The sequence below is a fragment of the Camelus bactrianus genome, chromosome 3 (assembly GCF_048773025.1).
Source record: "Camelus bactrianus isolate YW-2024 breed Bactrian camel chromosome 3, ASM4877302v1, whole genome shotgun sequence".
In the NCBI taxonomy this organism is placed as follows: Eukaryota; Metazoa; Chordata; class Mammalia; order Artiodactyla; family Camelidae; genus Camelus; species Camelus bactrianus.
In genome coordinates, this window is record NC_133541.1 from 51,654,955 (window position 1) to 51,677,978 (window position 23,024).

General features: G+C 33.5%; 1 protein-coding gene across 3 annotated transcripts in view; it reads left to right on the forward strand.

Moving 5' to 3' along the window:
- The window catches only part of POLK (DNA polymerase kappa), a 62,768-nt gene that overhangs the window by 16,336 nt on the left and 23,408 nt on the right, over nt 1-23,024 (forward strand). For all 3 annotated transcript variants that reach the window (XM_010949282.3, XM_074359917.1, XM_045512359.2), the window contains 3 exons: nt 8,874-9,037; nt 14,073-14,192; nt 21,232-21,384. In XM_010949282.3, coding sequence (XP_010947584.1) covers nt 8,882-9,037; nt 14,073-14,192; nt 21,232-21,384 — 429 coding nt within the window. In that variant the 5' untranslated portion in view covers nt 8,874-8,881. The remainder of the gene's footprint in view (nt 1-8,873; nt 9,038-14,072; nt 14,193-21,231; nt 21,385-23,024) is intronic.

The following is a 23,024-nucleotide window of genomic DNA, read 5'->3' on the forward strand; positions in this document are numbered from 1 at the left end:
TGCTGTTTTCAGAGTCTTTGACTTCCAACCTTTGAGGCCTGATCAAGGAGGTAGAAACATTTCCGATGATTACTAGATTGGAAATCAAAAAGAAAAATTCCCTAGGGAAATCAAAGCATGAGATTCATTTTCCTTTTTTTTATAAGAAAATCATGGTGTTTTCCAGAGGCAGAGATACATCTGGCTTACTGTGAAAATTATATAATACAAGTGCATTTTTGGTTTAAGGGATTAAAATTATCTGTTCATATAAGCATTTAGCAGATATTTACATTTTAAAAATATACATGTTTTAAATAAGGGTTTCAGAGATTGTCTTGGGAATATTCTGGAATTTAATTTAAAACCTTACTCTGAAAACTTGATTTATTCTTAGAAGTATATTAATTTGATTTTTTTCGTATTAAAAATACATTTGTTTGTCAAGCTTCATTAATATAAGTTATTTCTACACATATTCTAGGCAGTAATATATGTGATTTTTAAGTCAGTCATGGCAAATGTATTATGACAGTTCATTCATACAGTTAATCATTATGAGATCAAATTCGACATTAGGTATTAACATTGAAGTTTCATATATGTCTAGACTTGGTTACCTTAATATTATATTCATACGATTAAGGTAAACTAAAATATAACTGTTTGGTACCTTGATTTAAATTTTAGGATCACGTCAGTGGTAAAGCCTTAAAAGCCATGAAGAATTGTCCCTTTTGTTTCACTGAGTTCTATAAGATCCAAAGGGTGGGTGCCATTTGTTCTTTTTATTTTATTTTATTTTATTTATTTTTGTAATTTAAGTATAGTCAGTTTACAAGGTGATATTAATTTCTGGTGTAACTGTTTGTTCTTTCTGACTTCCCTAAAGCTAAGTGGCATTTTGTGTGTATGGAGATGGGGGTAGAGTGTGTGTTTGTTCATTTTTTTTCACTTACCATAATTAGTAATGAAGATTTTTCCTATTTTTGTATGATTTCTCAATTACATGCTCGTATTTGCAGCAAGGCATGTAGGCTTCATCACATTTTATAGAAATAAGTAAGAATGAAAGTGAGAGGAGACACTCCACATTTGTTGCATGCTTACTCTATATTTACTGTGCTGTGGGCTCTTACATATCACACATTTAATCCTCAGCAACCCTGGAAAGTAAGTTTTACAGACCAGAATAGCAAGATTAACAGACCTTGAAATCACGTAAATTGCCCACGAAGACACACCTAGTTAAGATTCAGAGTTTCAGTTTCAATCCAGGTCTTCTGGTTTCGAAACACATACTCTTTGTACTATGTCAAAATTCCTCTTAGAACTGAACTCTTTATAAGTCTTATATACGTTAAAATAAGCAGTTGGCATATTTAGTTCTCATTATGAAAAAAATAGTTCAGACTGCTTTTCCTTTTATGGGTTAATAGCTCTCATTAGCTAACATAAATCACTTTTATTGTGTAACAGACGATAGTTTCATAAGTTACTGTAGCTTAATGTTTTACAAGGTTTTTTTTTTAAACCCATGCTCCCTTTCACAAACCTTCCTTTAATGTTTTTGAAACTTCAAAACAAATTTAGTATCATTAAAAACAAAACATAACTAACCCCCCTCTATTTATAGCATATAACCCTGGGAAGAGGAGAGATCATTTCATCAAGAATAATTATTTTTGCTAATTTAATGAAAATTCCAGATCCTTTGTAATCTGTTAATTTTTAAAACCAAAGTTCTTTCTAGCAGAATATGATCTAAACAAAAGTCAGATAATTATGGAGTTTTTTTATTTTTTAGGGCAGGGGGAGATATGTGGATGTGTTTTAAATCATTTTGGGTTAATCACTCCAAAATCACAACTTCTTGCAAGTGTTTTTTTCCTGTGATTGGAAAATTCTGGAGTAGTATTTTACTGGTGTTTGATTTTTGGGTTCTGGTTTTCAGACATGTATAAGATCAGGAAGAAAACATAACAATAATGATTTTTAAAGCCTGTCTTCTTATGGAAACCATCTTTTAAAAATCATCAATAGTAAACAGTTGTTATCTGAAAACAGTGCAGTCTTGGAGCTGGTAACAATTTCAATATATATTAATGTTCATACAGATATTTCTAAGGAATTAGGAGAACCAAAGAAATGAAGATTATTATCAACTTTCCCTTTTCGGTGGGCTACCTAGTTATTCTTTTGCATTGGTAATAGTATATGTATGAAGAAATTGTAAGAGAGCTCACAGCATTCTTAGAACAAAGATTCAAGGAAAAGTTAGAGGTTTTACTTAAGATTTCATGTGAAAAGAGTGACATTGCTAAAAGTGTTTTAAGCTCCTGCCATAAACTATTAGAACTATAAGAAACCTAAGAAATCAGCAGGAGTGAATCAAGACATAATATAAAGATTAGGACTCAAAAAAATTGGAGCAATTTGGCTAAAGAGGTAATTGAAAGGATCATTTTTTCCAGGATAAGAAAATAAAATAATATCCTGTACAACACTGACTTTATTAAATATTTTCCTTCCAATAATGTAGGACAAAGTAAACAGTATAACAGCTGAAATTTCCCATTAGTGGTGTAACTTACCCGTATTATTGTGGCTTCTTATGCAGTTTTATATTAAAATGCTAACATTTGAGATTATCGAAGTTAAAAAATGATTACAATACCAAAACAGGTACCATAGGAGAACTTTTTCGTCCTTTTCTAAGAACATATGTGTTCAGCTATCCCTTATGATTTGTACACTTTACGATATACCTCAACTAAAAGCAAAATTAGCCTATTTGATAGCATGTCTATGTAAGTAAATATTTTTGCCGACTTGATCTAGTACCCAAGAATCTGTTGGCCTACCTCTGGGCTAATGAATCAACATCCCCAGAAACAATCAACTTCTATGAGATATAAACTTGATTTTTCTCAATTGTTAAATGTCCTGAGTGTGTTTATTTCTGACAGTAAACAAAATTTTCATTGTTAAAGAATCTGGAAGACTTTTTGTAAAATATGCATCTCATCATCAAAATAGGAACTTACAAACTTAGCTTTGGGGAATTTACCTTTGAAATGACATTTAGTTAATATGTTTTGCATCAGGCTATTTTTCATTCTGTACTAAAGAAGCAGATAGTTTCAATTTATTATTCTATAAGCGTGAATTTTATATATCTGTAGGATTATGTGGAGTGTAGGTTTTCTGACTACCTTCTGTCTCATTCTTCGTTGGAAAAAGTTAAATAAACAATTTAGGAAGGAAAAAGGCAATTAAAGAGAATATGTGCGTGGTTCTCTTAAAGAGTAGACCTTAAATCCTTGGTGAAAACTTGTGTATTCTTTTAGCATACGTCCCCTTGGTTTAAGATTTGTGGGGTTACATTATTTCTATTATTTCTCTCATTGATACATGTAAATTTTAAAATCTTGTAAATAATCTGATCTCAAATAATTTAAAAATTTTGTCCATCTTATTTTGCAAAGATATTAAAATCTAAAGCTAAAAATACAGAGTTGCCTCTGTGCTTTCATTCCCATCATATAAAAAAGCATGTGATTTGAGTGTATGTGTTTATGTGTGTGTGTGTAAAATAACTAGAGAGGAACATGCTAACAGATTAACATAATCTGTTGAAGTCTTAGGGTTGTGATCTTTTAATTTGCTTGAAATTTTTTAAAAGATATTTTTGTAGTAAGTAAAAATGAAAAAGGAAAATTTTTAAGTCAGGCATTAATTTGAAAATTACCACATTAAAATTAGGGTAATATTCTTAATTTATCTCACTGTGTTTAAATTTAGATGGTGAAAACCTTTAATCACAGTCTGAAGTTTTGTCCTGGGTGGTTAATCTGTTTAAACAAACATTAAATATTTGAATACTTGGGGTATTTAAAATAATATTTGTTCTTAAGACATATAAAGGTTTTATGGAGAAGTTACTGAGTTTGGTTATTTATAGTATGCTCAAAATAGGAAGCAAGCTCCACCTAGGGACTTACTATAGTTTAGTTTTCCCTCCTAGCTGTCTTTCCTCTCTTCCTTCCCCTCCGGTTTGGTTCTGCTTTCTCTTGTTACCCTTAGCATATTTTGCCTATTTCCTGGTAGATTACTCCAGGTAACTTTTGTCAGTATGTGGAGCACTTGTGATATTATGTACATAGTTTTGTGTGCTTTTTTGTAGGTAGGAGGAAACCTACCACACAAAACTTCATTAGAATTCCTTTTGAAAAGTTTTAAATTCCCATTCTTACTATCACCAAAAACATAGGTTGCTCTTACATTTTTTAAGTGGTAACTTGAATAGTCAGTGGTAGAATCAGACAGGAAGAATTTGAATATTTTCAGAGAAAATGTGCTTTCAAACCAATATGCTAAACCACAGAAACCCAGAGTTTTTTCCTTTGAGTTGTGCATTACTGTTTGTGCTTCTGAATTGAAGTGAAACAGACTGTATTCTATAATATCAAGTTGTAAAAATGTTTCACTGTTTTCTTTCTCAAAAAAACTTTTGTTTATAAAATTACAGTTATATCCATTCATAGGCTTTGGGACTCTCTATGTGATAGTGCGCAGTAATCATAGGGCAAATATTTCTTTGGAAGCAAAACAAATAAAATTCTTCTATATCATCTTTGAATGTAGGCTTTTTCTCAAAGATGCTTGTCATGTACCCTGTTCCCTTTTATAGTCGCCTTGTCTTAGAAATAAGAAAAGTAAGACTAGTGATTTTTACAGTTCTGGAAATTTGGCTTCACTTTAATAATAAGTATTGATTGAGAGTTTGTTATATACCAAACACCATACTAGGCGATTATATGGTGCCCTTACAAAGCCATTTGAAGTAGTATTAAATCTCACTTCTCAGAAAAATAGGGAAAATCATCATTCTTTGTGATGTTTTGTGATCATCTCTGCTAGAAGCTCCTCTTTTCAATTTGTGTATTTCTGGATAAAGAGACTCAGTGAGAACTAATGGGAAGAGCACAGATAACCAGTACTAACAAGAAATTTTAGAAATTTGAAAATAACAGAAATACTAAGCAATAAAAGCAAAAGCAGGCTCACCACAGTAACATAAATGATAGTACCAAAAGGAACTCATAGGGATCCAAATATACTAAACATAGTATGTTGTTTATTACCTTTCTCCAGTGATTTTCTTAGATTTCGATATAATTGAAAATATTTAATCAAAGAAATTAACAAGGTAACTTAATTTCCTAAAGTATCAATACAAGCTAGAATTATTGAATATTTAATGGAACCCAGCAAGCATTCTAATATGTAAATTCAAAATAATCTTATAATACAAGTCCAAAAAGCTTTAATAAACCAATTTACCCATTAAATGTTGTAGGAAAATAACATTTATAAAAATCGAAGGTTGTTAAGCTTGAATACTTGTCCTTATATATGCAATGTTGAATTAAGGGAAAACTACAAGTATTTTAAAGTTATTAACTTCAGAAAAGCAGTTTTTCTCCCAGTCTTTTAATGTGACTATGTGACCTTCCTATGTGAATAAAAGAATGAAAAAAATGACAGAAAACTGAGTTCCGTCATTTAACGAATCTACTAACTGATCACCTACTCTGTGCCAGGCACTGTTTGAGGCATTTGGTATCCATCAGTTGGAGAAAAAAAAAAAAATTCCCTGCTGTCATGGAGTTTGCAGGGGAGATAGGCAATACACATAATAATAACTAAACTTATGTTAGGGAGTGATAAGGGCTATGAAAAACAATGGAGCACTGGAAAGAGTGGGTAGAAAGGGTAATCAGGCTGCAATTTTAAATAGGGACGTCAAAGTAGCACTGAGAAGGTGACATTTAAGCCAACACTTGAAGGAGATAAGGAATTTAATCAAGAGGATATCTGGCTGAAAAACCCTAGGGGGAAAAAGGAACAGCCAGTGCAAAAGGCCTCAAGGTCAGAGTGTGCCTTGCTGATTTGAGGAATAGCAAAGCTGGAAAGCAGTAAGCAAAGGTAGAGAGTATTAGAGAGGAATGAAGGTAGACAGGTAACAGGTCATAGGGATACAGGTTCTGTAAGGATTTGGGGTTTTATTCTGGAGTGAATTGAGGTGCCTTTGTACAGTTTTCAGCGGAGGTGTAACATGACTTAACATGATTTAGAAAAATTCGTTGGGCTACTGCGTTGATAATTGACTGTAGGAGGAAAGGGCAGGAACAGAGACCATTTAAGAGGCTACTGCAATCATCTATGCAAGAAACGATGGTGGTTCAGACTAGAGTGGAAGCAATGAAGATGGTGAGAGGGGGTTAAATTCAGGGTATATTTTGAAAACAGAGTCCGCAGGGTTACATGACAATTTGGATGTGGGGTATATGAGAAAGGAGGGTCAAGAATGACTGCAGAGTTATTAGGTTGTTTGCATGAGCTATTGGAAGGGATTAGAGTTGCCCTCAACTGAGATGAGGAAGGCTGCAAGTAGAGCTGGTTTGAGGGTTGGAAGTAGAGGAGGTCAGTTGTGGACATGTTAAATTTGGTACATCAGACAGGCATTTGGACTGAAGCTGTAAACTTGAAAGTCATTCACATGTGGATGATAGTAAATCTGTGCACATGAAACTGGACATGCGTTGCCTAGTGACTGGGTGTCAACAAGCCAGGAAGGTAGCTGAAACCTTTACCCATCTCACAGCTTTGCCATGTGCCAGGACTGCTGATTGCCCAGTTCTTCTGACCAATTAAGGACCAAAATCAATTCTCAGAGTTTGGGGGCTAAGTACTGTACTATATGTGGAGTAGCAGGAATTCAATAAATGTTTCTTTTCCTTTTGTGCATTTCCTCATTTAAAGGACAAAGCAGCTTAAATATAAGAGACCTGCATTTGGCCGCTTCACTATTGAGTAGTAGTGATTTGGGGAAATTATGAATAAATTACATTCACCTGTTTTACTAGAGAATGACAAGTTACTGGATTACTAAAGCGTAAGGCAAAATACAGGGTAGTATTAGGCTGAATGTGATAGCTCAAAAGAAAACAATTCAATGATAAAAACAGAAAACCCACCTGAATTCTCTTAGGTGCTGAGAAACAGCATCACCAGAGAGTCCTGTTCTTTGAGGCACACTGTAATTACTTAGGCATCTCTTCAAAATTCTGTTGTCTGGCTTCTACTCCCAGACCTGCTTTATTTGGTATGGGATACAGCCTAGGCATCAAGAGTTTTAAAGTCCCTCCAGGTAAGTCTGATGTGCAGCAAAGTTTGAGAACTACTGTGATGTACATACGCTATTTTTTTTTCTATTGAAACTATTACTGATAATCACAGTATTTAAATTTCCTTCTGTAATTTATTTTATTCTTTGCTGGTGTCAAAAATGGAAGCAGCTACCAAGAAAAGGTCCTCTTGAGGGCATTTCGCTAAGTGAAATAAGTTAGAGAAAGGCTGACACCGTAGATCTCACTTATATGTGAAATGTTAGAACAAAAACAAAAAACAACTCACAGAGATTGATGGTTGCCAGAGGTGGGGGTGGCAGGAGGAGTGGAGAGATGGGGGTAGGGGGTTGGGGGAAATGGGAAAAGGGGGTCAAAAGATACAAACTTTGAATTGTAAAGTAAATGTCTTGGAGATGCGATATACAGCATGGTGACTATAGTTAATACTGTATTGTATACTTGAAAGTTGCTAAGAGTAGATCTTAAAAGTTCTCATCAGAAGAAAAAAATATTTGTACTTATGTGTGGTGATGGTTGTTAACAAGAAAGAAAAGAAAAGGGAAGGGGAGGAAGGAGGGGAGGGGAGGGGAGAAAGGGGGCAAGTCTTCAAGGCAAAGTAGAGTAAATGAGCCCTCTATAAATCATACAAGTGAGAAGTCACTGTCATAATTTGTTGTGGATTCACAGCAGCTATTTACCTGACTGCTTATTTATAATACAAATGAACCCCAAATTGAAGGAAGCTGTGATGACATCGTACTTGTGTTAGACTTAAATAGTAAGAATAAGAAGACTTGAATTCAAATCCCGGCTCTCTAATTTATTATCAGAGTAGTGGTGGGCAATTCATTTAACCTTCCTGAAATTCCAATTTCTTTCTCCCTAACATGAGAAAAAGCAAATCTGTTTTGCATGGTTGTTATCATTGTTTCTGAAAGCTAATGTGTGAAGGTAAATTATAAAGAACGTTATAGGGATACTAAAGAATTATTGTTTGAGATTAACCTTAGCAGTGACATAACACTGTAAAATGTAATAATTTCCTGGATGTGAACAGATATTTTTTCTGTATTTTTTCACTGATTTAAGAATGGATCTCTGCAAACAGTAGGTAATAAATGCTGTTGAACTTAACATTTAGTAGGGGAATTGTTATTTTGTATTTATTTCTTATAGTGTGTTTAATATGGGGAAAACATGAACTTATTGTAAAATGACTATAACTCAATAAAAAAAAGTTATAAAAAAAATGAACTTAGACTTGGGTTTCAACACAGATGTTGTCACTTACCAAATTTCTGTGAGTAAACATGTTCTAAGAGTCAGGTTTCTTTTCTCTTTATATCCGAGATAATAATATCTACCTCTCAGGGCTGCTGTGTGAAATTCAAGTGTAAAGCACCAGACATATTTACTGGCACAGAGTTAGCAAGAAATGTTAATTCCTTTCTTCCCTCCGAGAGTATAATAATCTTGGGATAATAATTTTAAACTCTAAGTAATAATTATTTCTGAATAGCTAAAAATCCTTAACTGTCATTTTTGATTTGTTGATTTCTTTATCATTTTAAGTGTCCACCTCCCCTCTCAACCCCACCCTCCATGAATGCTTTGAAGTGTGTTTGTTGTGATACATTTTCAAATAATAAAAAAAGCCATTGTAACTTTAAGTTTACCTTTTTTTTTTTAAACTTCAAGTTTACACCATGGATAGCACAAAGGAAAAGAGTGACTGCACAGAGGAGAAGCATGACAGTTACAAAGATGATATTATGCTTAGGATGGGACTTAATGATAATAAAGCCGGAATGGAAGGATTAGACAAAGAAAAAATTAACAAGATTATAATGGAAGCCACAAAGGTATGTTTCTTCCTTCTTTCAATATTTTAGTAATTTTTACGCTTTCTGTTGAAAACCAGTAAGTTTTAAATATCCTTTTTATTATAATTTTTAATATTTTAATATATAATATTGTTACGCTACAATGGGTACAGGATAGTCTCCCTTCTATTCTGTTGTTCTTGCCATCCAGTTTTCCACTTCACAAACACATAACATGCATGCGAAAGCAAAATAACATACATGTTCTTTTTCACCTTTTTTTAACCCCAGTAGGAGAATACCACAATTGAGTTTTTTCTTTTTGTTTTAGTTAATATATCTTGGAAGTCTTTTTGTATAAGATATTAAAAATCTTCATTCTTTTTTTATGCCTGCATATGTGGATATACTATAATGTATTGAACCAGTCAGAATCTTTATTAAGGGACATATAAGTCATTTTTAGACTTTAATTTTTTCAAACAATACTATAGTGAATGAACTTATGTTTCATCGGACTTTACATATGTGCAAATATAATTATAGGAGACATTCCCAGAAGTGGAATTGTTCCCCCAAATACAGATAGCATGAAAGGATATATGCGTGTGCAATTTTAAAGACTTGCCCAGTTGCTCTCCATAGTGGCTGTATCAATTTACATCTCCACTGCCAATGTATGTGAGTGTGTCTTACCATGCTGCAACTGTACCAACAAGTGTGTTACTACACTTTTGGATTTGCCAGTCTATGGTTACATAGTGTAGCATTAATTTGCATTTCTCTTATGAAAAGTGAGATTGTGCATCTTTTTTCATATGCTTAAGAGCTATTTGTATTTCCTTTTTCACAAACTGTGTCTTCTTACCCTTTGTACAGTTTTCCACCAGATTATTGTTTACCTTTTGACTTTGCTTATGGCAGTTTATCCTGTGCAAAAGTATTTTGTTTGCTTCTTTTTACACACTTGAATTAGTTAACTATGTATGGCTTTTTCCAAGACCATAAAATAATTCTTTAATGGTTTTTTCCTACTACTTTTTTGGTTTTGTTTGTATATTATTAAGTTTTCATGCAGAAAGGTGTAAAATTTAAGAGAATAGCCTTATTCTTAAGAAATGCATGCTGACATCCATAGCAACTTACTTTCACATGGGTTAGCCAAAAAAGGCAGGTGGGGAAAGAGAGAGCATGTGTATGTGTGTGTGCGTGCACGTACGAGAAAATGTAGCAGAATGTTAACAACTGGTGAATCTAGGTGAGGACATGTAGGTGTTCATTGTACTAATCTGTGAACTTTTGAAGATTCGGAGATTCCAAAATAAAAAGTTAGGGGGAAAGTAATTTTTAAGTATGTAAAATGTAGATATAATTTTAAAAGTAAAAGGTGAGTAGATGAAATAAACAAATATAATATTTGGAACCTGATTGGGTCCTGGTTTGAAAAAACACATTTGGAACATTCATAAGAATTTGAATATAGAAAGGGTACTAGGTAATATTAAGGGATTATCATTAATTTTATTGTCTATGAAATGTTATTATGATTATGTGGGAAAATGGCCTCATTTTCAAAGATGCATGCTAAAATACTTTATTGAATAGCTAAATGTCATTGTATCTGTAAGTTACTTTAAAACAGTTCACTGAAAAAGTCAATGAAGGGAATTAGGCAAAATGTTAACAATTGTTAAATCTCAGTGATAGTTTTACATATACATATTTATGGTAGCAATCTCTATATTTTTCTGTTTGAGACTTATTTGAAATTTTCATCATAAAATTTTTTTCAAAGGAGAAGAAAAGAATGAAAGCTTTGAGCCTAGTTTTCAGGTTAAGAAATAGAATATCTAAGTTTTCCTGGATGTCCCTATCAGATTTTCCCTCTCTCTTCCTTGTGCCCCAGTAACATTTATTAAATAGTCCATCCTTTTCCTACTGATCTGCAGTGCTTTCTCCTGTTCTACTGGATTATTTGTCTGTTCTTGTGCTATAAACATGATCTTAATTACAGTACTTTATAGTAAATCCTGATATCTGATGAAACAAGTTCTCTTTTTTGCTCTTTGTTCTTTTTCAAGAGTATCTTAGGTATTCTTGAATCTTTGCTTTTTTGTTAAAACATTTATATCTTTTATATAACATATATTCTTCTTGTGTGTGGGAGGAGGGGAGAGTTTATCATAAATATCTTTTTTAAATTAAAATTTTCTAGTTGTTGCTGCTGTATAGCAATGCAATTTACTTTTTAAAAACGTTTGTCAGAAATTTTTAAACATACTCAAAAATAGAATAGTAAAGTAAATCCCAGTTAGTCATCACCCAACATCAAGAGTTATCAACATTTTTGCAAATATTGTTTCATATATCTCACTAACCTCCTCCTACTAAATTTTGGAAGTAGAGGGTAGAGTATTTTAAAACAAATCCCAATAAATTGGACAAATTTCTAGAAATTTGTAACTTTCCAAAACTGACTAAAGAAAATATAAGAAATCTAAACAGACCTATAACAAGGAAAAAATTAAATTAGTAATTAAAAATCTCCCCCTTCAAAAAAAGATCAAATCAAGTTGCCTTCACTGGTGAATTTTATCTGACATTTAAGAAAGAAAGAATACCAATACTCCACAAGCACTTCCAGAAAATAAAGAAGGATCAAACACTTTTCAGCTCATTCCATGAGGCTTGTACCTCCTTGATACTAAAGCCAGACTAGCAGAAGATTTTTAGATCATTATAAATGTAAAGTCCTCAACAAAATATGAGCAAACTGAATCCAACAACATATTAAAAAGATTATGTACCATGACGAATTAGGATTTATCCTGGCAATGCAAGGTTGGTTTAACATCAACAAATCAATTAATATAATTTATGTACCACATTAATACAATAAAGGACAAAAAACACATGGTCATGTCAATAGATGCAGAAAAAGCATATTTGACAAAATCCTATACCCATTCCTGCTAAAAACTTTTAACAAGCTTGAAATAGAAGGGAACCCTTGCAACCTAATAAAGGGCATCTATAAAAACCTATAGTTGTCTTCATACTTTATAGTTGAAGACTCAATACTTTTGCCCTCAAATCAGGAGCAAGGCAAGGATGTCTAATCGCTCCTGTTCTATTCAACATAGTCCTGAACATTTTAGCCAGTGTAGCAGTCTATTAAAAGAAATAAAAGGCACTTACATTAGAAAGGAAGAACTAAAACTATCTGTTCATAGATGACGTGATCTAATATATAGAAAATCCTGAGGAATTTTGAAGAAGTGCAATGTTTATACCCTGAAATTTACAAAAATTTGTTGAGGGAAGATAAAGAGCTAAAAAGTGGAAACATTCCAATTCAAGGATGAGAAGATTCAGTATTGTTATGATTTTTGTAGCAAGGCAAAAGGGTAATCTGTTCAGCAAATAATGCTGGGACAGCTGGATATCCACATGCAAAAAAGATGAACATAGACCCTCACCTCACACCATATACCAAACATTAACTCAAAATAGACTGACATGTAAGAACTAAAGCAATAAACCTTTTAGAAGATTGGAGAAAATCTTTGAGACCTTTGGCTAGGCAAATATTCTTTAGATACAACACCGAAATCACAGTCAATTTAAAAAAAAGTTGACAAATAGGACTTAATCAAATTTCAAAATGGTTACACTTTCTTTAGGAGGTACTATTTAAAAATACAAAGGTAAGCAACATACTAGGGTAAAATATTTGCAAAATGCACATCTGTTGAAGGACCTACATCTGCAATATATGAATTATTCTTACAACTCATTAATAAAAAGACAACCCAATCAAAAAATGAGTAAAGGATATAAATAAACATTTTGCCAAGGAAGATATAAAAATGGCTCCTAAGCATGTGAAGAGATGTTCAGCATCATTAGTCATTGGGGAAATGCAAATTGAAACCATAAGATACCATTCATAGTTATCATAGCCTAGAATAGCTATAATAAATAAGACAGACAATAACAAATGTTGGCAAGAATACGGAGAAATTGAAACCCTCATATAGTGCTGGTCGGATTGTAAAATGGTTCTGCCACTTTGGAAAACAGTCTGACAGTTCCTAAAAAGGTTTAGCGTGGAATTACCATATAATACAGAGATTCTACTTCTAGGTACATATTCAAGGAAAATGAAAACATATGTCCACACAAAAACGTGTACACAAATGTTCATTGCAGCATTTTTCATAATAGCCCAAAAATAAAAATAATCAAAATGTCCATCAACCTAATGAATGGATAGATATTATGTTCAGTGATGGGACGATGGGTAATTTTCTAGAAGTAATTTTCTACATTTTCTTAAATGATTAATGTTAAATTTTTAAAACGACTATTGACCTAAAACAAACAGCTTGCCAGCTATTTCTCTGCTAAAAAATGGAGTTTTTTGGGATCAGCTGAGAATTGCAGTTCAACGTTTGTAACCACGGCGAGCCACGTGCAAGTCCACAACAAGAATGGAGAGAATTTTCTCAGGGAGGGGAAAAGGAAGTTGGCAGCAGTAGGGTAAACAGAGTTTATGACTTTTCGTTGGCTGAGACGAGTCGTTGCCAGGAAAGAAGAGGAGTCTTTCTTCTTTCTGTTACTTTCTGCTGTCATCAAAGGGCGTGAGAGCTCCCCATTCTGATCCTCTATTTAATTGAGGTTTCTGTTAGTTAATTTACAGTACTTTTTAAGTGTAAGTGAAGGAGATAACTGATGACTCAGCTGACTAAGACCTTGGATATGCCCAGAGGATCCTGCCCAGGACACATTGTTCTTTTCTGAGTGCAGATCTGTACTCACCTCGGAGAGTTTGTTCTGTGCTGTGGACTGCCTCACAACAATCCTATGATTTAGATAACTATAAATTCATTTTACAGATAAGAAGCCTGAGACATAATAAGATTCATTTTAGGGTTGCCCAGCAAGTAAGTAATGGAGCTAAGTTTTGAATGCAGTCATTCCGATTCTAGAGTCTGTACTCTTAGCCACAAGGTTTGCAGTGATGCATTCCTGTAGACATTTTTCTTATGCTTTGCTTTGTTTTCCTACATAGGGGTCCAGATTTTATGGAAATGAGCTCAAGAAAGAAAAGCAAGTCAACCAACGAATAGAAAATATGATGCAACAGAAAGCTCAAATTACCAGCCAACAGCTAAGGAAAGCACAGATACAGGTATTAGTTTAATTGCTAAATAAAGTGGAAGCTGGCAGAATAATAATTGACAGTTAAAATGCATCATGGTCAAGTCATAACTGAAAAGAAGGTGAAATGTGAATTTTCATTTCATTGTAAAGCATAAAAATTTAACAAATGCACATACTTTGTTAAATACTGTTCTATTCTTTTATTTAAAGACCCTACATGAAGACATTGTCACCTCCATCACACAAAACAGTAAATGGAACCTTAATAAGGTTAAGTAAATTGCCTGGCTTCATATGACAGGTAGTTGGCAGAGCTAGCATTTAGTCCAAAGCTTTTGTTTTTTTTCTTATATACATGCTTTGCAGCTAGAAAAGGCCACAAAATAAATGTGGCATGTTTTCTGCAAAACTGATTTTGCAGAAAAGGTTTGAAGGAACATTAATTAAATGTGGAAGTAATTTAAAACATAATTGTGTTATAATAAGACAAAAAGTCATGTAAACAGTAGAAAACCAAATGCACATGAATTTTTAAAATAAAACACAAGACTTCCGAAAATGTGGGGGCTTTTGGCTTTTCCAGCATCTTTGGGGGGTAAATACTCAATTTCCAGTGGTATTATAAGTTATTTCAGTAGAAAAGTTTGAGAAGATTAACTATATATAAAATAGATAAAAACAAGGACCTACTGTGTAGCACAGGGAGCTATATTCAGTATCTTATAATAACATATAATGGAAAAGAATCTGAAAAAATATATATGTAGGTGTATACATGTATACATATGTATACATATATATAACTGAATCACTTCTTTGTGCGCCTGAAACTAACACAACTGTGTAAATGAACTATATTTCAAAAAAAAATTTTTTTTGAGAAGAGCCAAGCTGCAAGGCATCATGTGATAGACTGAGAACTCAAAGCAGCCAAGGTTCTGCTAGTAAAAACTAAAGTTTACTTTTAAAGACAGTTTTACCTTCTATCAAAATCTGATTCAATTTCACAAGGCACTTTAAGCTATAAATAACGATAAAGTTATAATACTAATCTACTGTGGTGCAAAATTCTTCTCGTGATAGAGTTCAGAGATTATAGACTTTGTTTTCTTTATCAAACTACAATGTGTCATTTTTTGGATATATGCTTTCCGTAGAGCACAAGCTAATTTTTTTATCTTCTGCGTTAAGTGGTCTGCTATAATGAGAAAAGATGATTTGTCTGTCAAATCATTATTTTTCATACTTCATAGCAATTCATTGTATGGAGATGCATAATTTATCTACCTTATCTCACCTTGTTTCCAGTTTTTTGTTTTGTATGCAACCTTGTGATGATCGTTCTTATTCGTCTGTCTTTGCATTCTCATCCTGTTGTGTTCACCAAAGATTGTACCTTTCTACGTTTTCAACATAAGAGCGCTGGTTTCCTCACGTATTTGTTTAAAACTAGATTTTATCAGTTTTACCAACCTTTTAGTTTTTGCTGATACAGTCTCCAAAATATTATATCATGGTTATATAATATGCCCTCCTTTGATTATGATGGAGAAAGAATGTCTTTCCACATATAAGTTAGCCATTCCTTCTTGTGGGAATATCCTCCTTTATTCTGTTAGGATATAGGCTAAGTAGCTGGCACAGGAGACCCCAAAATGTAATGGTTCAAATAAAATAAGAGTTTATTTCTTTCCCACATAGTAGATGAAAGTCCCAGCTGGTCTGGTGGTTCTGATCACCACAGCGATTTAGAGACCCAGGTTCTACATTGTGTTGTTACATCATCCCCTAGTGTTATCCTTAACTGGATTGACAAAACTGGATAACTATCAATCCGTATCCTAGCCCCTGGTAAGGAAGAAAAAAACAAGGAAAATATTGAAGCAAGTAATATGCTATTATTAAACAAGTGAAAAAGAAATTTCACACATTACTTCAGCTAATGTTTAAGTTTCACGGCCACACCTAAATGCAAGAGAAGCTATAGAATATATTCTCTAGCTTGGTGGCCATTTGCCCAGGTAAAAATCTATTACAATGGAAGGAAGAGAAAGTGGATTTCCAGGTTTCAACTAGCAGTCCAAAGCAATATTCTTTGCCCATATTTCTAGAGGAGTTTGTATCTTTTTTTTGTTTATAGATCTTATAGATCTTACCATATATTAAAGATTTTTTCTTTGCCATTTGTTGTAAAAATTTTTCTTATATGTTGTTTGTCTTTTAATTTTGCAGGGGTTTTTTTTTCTATCCATTTAAAATATTTATGTAGTCAAATTCACCAGTATTAAAGAATTTTTTCTTCTTCGCTTTAGTATTGTGCATAGAAAGTCATTCCTCACAACCAAGCCTGTATGTTCTTTTAGTATTTTTATGGATTATTAATATTCATATCTTTAATCCATCTGGAATTTGTTTTGATATAAAGTATGAAGTATTTTTTTTTCTTAAATAGGTAGTATTATATTTCCCTGAATGGAATTATTTTTCCTAAATGGTGATCTACTTGTCCCAGCACTATTTATTGAATCATGAGTCCTTTCTCCACTGAACTGAAATGAGGCACTTCCATATACTAAATTCTCATTGCACTTGGATTTGTTTCTGGACTCTCTTTTAATCCGTTAAATCTTTTCCCATATCAGTACCATGCAGTTTTATTTATTTAATAATAATAATATAGTTGAACATTCCCCCTCATTATGCTTCTTTAAAACAATTTTTTTTTGTTTTTCTCATGCATTCTTTCAAGTAAGTTTAAGCATTATTTCTTCAAGTTAAAAAAGATTCCATTCTGTCCACAGTAACATTGTATTTAAATTGATATTAATTCTTACGCAGTTTACTTTCTGGAGCTCTTTTTGGCAAGTTTTATTGATCTATAGTCTACAAATATCTTTAATAAAATTTTAAAGATATACATAGGAGTTGTGCGATATAACAACTTTCTGCTGTTCATACTCTTTTTAAAACTCATATCCTTCAAAATGCTAATAATCTGAAGAAATACAAAATATCTTACAGTGAGTAGCAGAACTTAAGGTTTTGTTGTGATTTTAGTTGGCTTTCTGTGGGAGGCTCTCAGGCATCTTTTGCAAGCGGAATGGCAGGAAATGTGTTTTGTGTTGATTGTTAAATTGTTTCATTTGTTGAGTTTCCTTTAAAAGAAGTTGTATAAATGGGAGGGGATTGAGGAAATCCTAAAGAGTCTAGAAGTTCTGCAAGAACAGAGAGATTCTCATGGAAAGTGTGTTTCTCTTTTAGAGTCATAATTTTCCAAATAGTAGATTTGGTTATGTGTGATAAGATAGTATGAACTGTTAGTAGTTGAAGTGAGGTAAGTTACCTCTGTAGGCATAAACTCCCATGATGTTCCTTCAGAACCTCCCTAAGTATTCCTCACCCTATGCCATCCTCATTAGACTTCTTAAAGGCACAAACATTTTTGTAGCCATCAAAACATCTTACTATAACATGGGCTCATACGTTAAATAGACAAACATCCATGGTATATTAAATGGCAACTACACAGCACATCAGTGCATTCTGACCACGTAAACAATTAATTTTGAGAACTCAGATGTACTAAGCAAGTTTAAGGTTGAATCAAGAAAGTGAAAAACAGAATTTCTAAAGTAGTCTCCTAAATATAATCAAAAAGAGGTTTTTTTTCATGTAAATAAGACATAATATGGATATAAAATATACCACTCGAGTTTGATTTGAGCTTATTTCAGTGTTCAGGACTTTTTAAAATCTACTTTAGGGGAATACCATAAAATAATGCAAAGAGCACATTCTTTGGAGTAACCTGGTTTCCAGGTCTAGTTTTAATATATACTGGCTGTATGACTTAGGGTAAATTACATAACCTTACTAAGCTTTAGTTTTCACTTGTAAAATGAGAATAATAATTGTTATCTCAATCTGGCCATTAGATGAGTTAACATAAGAGGCATTTTGCATATAATATGACACATATAATATACTCAGTAAATGTCACTTCTACTTTAAAAATTATAGGAGTATCACTAAACCCTTAACATATCCTAGGTAAGTGCATTGCATGGATATCTCTTTTAATTCTTTCAACCTTTTAAGGTTGGTTTAGCTCACTTTACAAACAAGGAAAGTAAGGATGAGAGGGGTTAACTTGCCCACTATCATGTAACAAATAAGTGGCAGACCTAAGACCCAAACAAAAGCCCTTCTTCTTAACCACTGTGACACACGCTGGCTCTGAACTGCAGCAAGAATGACAAGGTACACGTTAGAGACTCAGATCAGAACTTGAAAGCCATTTGGAAGAGAAAAATGGAAGAAAGGAACACATGAATGGGGATTTCAATAGGAGAAACTGGGGGTAAAAATAAAAAGCAGTGGTATGCGTTTGGTAGATGTGGAAGGAAAGAGTTCAGACAAGGGTGACTAATGAGAGATAGCAAAGGAAAGTGGAATGTGTGAGTCATTTAGTGGGGAGGTTTCCTTTTGGCTGAAGTACAAGTAGCTTGCTCTAAGCACAGAAAAGACAATAGTTTGCTGAAGAAACTGCCAAAGTAGCATTAATGTGTGAATCTAAGGAGAGTTTTCTCCCATTTGGTTTGCTGCTTATTTATTATCTTTTTCCTTTTCAGTGTTTTTGGGATAAGATGTTGCAGATGCTGCTCCTTTATCCTCCATTGACTCATATCTTAGGCACATTTTCTAGATTAATGCAGAGTAATTTTTAATCTATCCTTGCTTTTGTTAGTGCTTGTGATTTGTTTACAACTTTTTTTATGTCAGGATGCTATTCTCTAGTTTAAAACAGAAGTACTGGAAGAAGTAATGGTTTTAACTCTGGATGACGAAGTGGAGTAATGTTTAAAAGTTCCATTTATTAGGTGTGCTGTCTCATTGCATGAGATCAGGTTTCTCCAGAATTCTTCTACAAATAACACTTTCTCTTTTTTAATTAGAAATATATACTCCACTCCCTTTCTCTTTTATGAGGAAAGAATGAATGAATGAATTTATTTATTTATTTTCATGGTTACCGTTATTTATTTTCATGGTGAGAACCTTTAAGATTCACTGTCTAGTAACTTTCACATATCAATACAGTATTGCCAGCTGTAGTCACCACGCTGTACTTTAGACTCCAGATCTTACTCATCTTTTTTTTTTTTAATTGAAGTAGGTCAGTTGACTTTTAGCACTGTATTAGTTCCAGGTGCACAATAAGTGATTCAGTATTTTTGTATGTTGCAAAATGGTCACTGTAAGTCTGTAGTTACCATCTGTCACCATATGAAGTTACTACAGTATCATTCCCCTTGCTGTACATTTCATCCTCAGGACACATTTATTTTATACCTGGAAGTGTGTCCTTCTTACTCTCCCTGCGAGGGAAAAATTTAAAGGCAGAAAGGTCTTTCTCCTGATGGAACTCACAATTTAGAATCTAATACAATAAGTGACATAGTAAGAGCAGGAAAACCAATAAGGGAACATTAAATTATGTGGTGCAGAGGACAGAGATCCAATTAAGTTACAGAGATGTCTAAGCTGACCTTTGAAGGGTTAGTAACAGAACTAGGAAGGGCATTCTGGACAGAGGAACATCCTGAAGAAGGCACAGAGCACCCCAGATTGTTCAGTAAGTTGTAGCCTGAACAGGAGCGGACCCTCCAGAGTATCATTGTGGCTACTGGACAGAAATAGGAGTCAAGGTGGTGGTTTCTAAAAGAAGAGTTGCTGTCTTAACCTGAAGCTCATGGGCAGCTGGTGTCACTATAATGTTAAGAAGGAAGACCTTGGGGGAAAAAATCCTGCAGAATGGAAGCAAAGTTGAAGTCCAGCAAGGGGAAAAAGCTGAATTATACCTCTGGAACTCTCTACCTTTGAGGAAACCTACTCTAGGAATCTCTTCATGGTAGATTTTTCTTTCATTCCGGAAAGAGCTCACCCTACTTCCTCGTTTCTGACTGCCTTTCCCTTAATTTTTTTATTACTTCATTATGCAGTTCTCCCTTGATCCTTTTAGTAATAGATTGCATTTATTGAAGTTGACCATGTGTCAGACACTCTTCCATGCTCTTTATGTATTCCATCTCATTCAACAGCTTTCTTCTCTCTTCTCTTCATGATTTTACTAAACGGTCTTGCTGATTTCCTTGTGTTACATAGATCAAAATGGTCACAGAGCCACCCCCAGCTGCAGGGGAAGCTAGAAATTTATGTATTTAGCTTTTTCAGCCTCTATAGCAGAGGCCACAAAAAGGAACAGTTGGGAATGGGTATGTGAGCTACATAAAAACCCTTTTCTTACTGCCCTACTTTGGTATTTCTTTCATTTATCTTCTTTCTTATCAATCCAATTCTTTTTCTCTAAAGAAACAAAAAAGTTCTTTAAAGATTAAAATTCTTCACTGTCATATATGACACATATATTGAAATTTCAGGAAAGGATAAATTACATATTAAATTTTCAATTGTGATTTGAATAGACTAGCAGTTAACAAGTTTTAGCCTTATAAAACAATTCTACTGAGTAAATGTTTACATTATGTTTAGTACAATCAGTTGTATGGTACTACTCAGCATAAACATATGCCAAAGAAGTATAATCTTTTATTGTATGTTTCTTTTGTTGCTGTTTTAAGTCATTAATATTATGAGTCAGATGTGAGTTGTTTATTTTACCTAAACTGAAACTTTTAGTTACAGTAAGTTGTTTTTCAAATTGATGAAGCAATAGAATCATTTGATATAAGCAGTTGGAATGCTTTATTCATTCAATAAATATTTATTAAGTACTGGTTACATGCTTGTGGGTATTGAGAGATGAAGAATGGTAAGGAATGATCTTTGAGAACAGACTGCCTATGTTCATGAAAATAAAAAGCAATTAACAGCCTTAATAAGCAAACAACAATAAAATATATGTAGACTGGCATGGGGATGAGTGAGTGGATGCTTGGATGGACATACAGACAAATAGATATCTACTAAAAGTAAGATTAATGCTATGATTAGTGGTGTTTCAACATTATGTTGTCTAAAAATATGTTAACTTTTTAAAAATTAAGGCTGATAGATTTGCAATGGAGTTGGAACAGAGCCGGGATCTGAACAATACCATAGTGCACATTGACATGGATGCTTTCTATGCAGCTGTAGAAATGAGGGACAATCCAGAATTGAAGGAAAAACCCATTGCTGTAGGATCAATGAGTATGTTGGTAAGTAGGTAAAGATCAAAGACAAAAAGAAAGTTTCATAACGTATTTCTATTCAAGAAATGTGCTCAGTTACTGAATCCTTTCAACATCACTTGAGGTACAATTTTTATTTCCATTTAACAGAGGAGAAAGCAAACTCAGAAAAATGTTTAATAACTTCCCCAAAGTTATAAACCTGGTAAATGGTAAGAGGCATTATACCTTTCTGTTGCAAATTACATTTTTCTTAAGTAACTGTTCTAATTAAACAGAATTGAAAAAGAAAGAAAAGGAAATGTTATGCTAAGGCAGAGGTTTGCAAACAATGGCTTGCAGGCCAAATCCAGCCTGCTGCCTTTTTTTGTAAATAAAATTTTATTGGAACACAGTTTGTTTATTTGTTTATTATTGTCGTATTAAAAGAGCAGAGTTTAGTAATTGCAGCAGAGACCATATGATCTTCAAAGCCTAAAACATTTGGACCTTTACAGAAAAAGTTTGGCAACACCAATTCTGGAGTAACATGTTTCATGATAATGTAATTAGGTTGTTTTCCCCATGACCTGAAACTTTTGCATTTCTGATTACTATGTTATTTTCCTCATTGCCACCCTCACCATAGAAGGTAAAGGTGACCAGGATACCCGTGTGTAGCTTAATATGTGTTGGGAATTAGAAACAGCATTGGAATAGATGGGTTTTGGTATAAAAGAGACAGAAGAGAAACAAGGAAGGTTCTTCCCCCATTCTAACTCCTTCCAGTGCCTTAATTAATTAACCTGATTCCTACTGAGTTGTTATTTCGCTATATAACCATAATCTCTTCATTATCTCTGCTCCCAGAAGTATGCAGGCAACTAACAATCCTGGTTCCAGAACAGTATTTATTGAAAAGATACTCCCCTTTCCTACAAATCATCAACTGATATTTGAAAAAAATACTTAATTTTATTAAGAATATATATCGCCATATATTTATGTGAAATTATATATGTGAACCCCTTTGGTACTTAGTAGGCAACAATATATTTGCTCGTGATTCTGTAATTTGAGCAGAGTACAGTTGGGAACGGCTCATCTCTTCTCCACTTGGTTTGACTATGGTTACTTGGCTGAGACGGAAGGATCCAAAATGGCTTCACTAACAAGCTTCCAGCCATTAGCTCTCCCCTCTCATGCACACGGTGCGTCATCATTTTGTAATCTAACCCAAGATCTTTACATAGTTGCCGGATCCCAAAAAAGCAAAAGCAGAAGCTGCAGACTCCTTAATGTTTAGGTTTCAGGATTCATGTAAGGTCACTCCCTCACATTGTTTTGGTCAAAGTGAGTCACTTGGTATGAGGAACTAGAAGCCACCTTCTGAGAGGAGGAACTGTAAAAGATTGAGGCTGTGATTTACAATCTACCACAAAACTAAACGTTAAAGGAAGTCGTATCTAGAATGTCATTTCTACTTCACTATAGATCTAGCTTTTATGTGAATTCCATTAGATTTATTTATATTTAAAGCCTTGGTTTGTCTTTCCAGTGCTCTCTTCATTTTCTATTCTAGAATATTGACCAAGAATTAGCATAGTTTTGAGTACAATCAAGATTTTTTTAAATGCCATTTGAAAACCATTAATGGCAGAGTTATATTATCATTCTGAAATAATCCT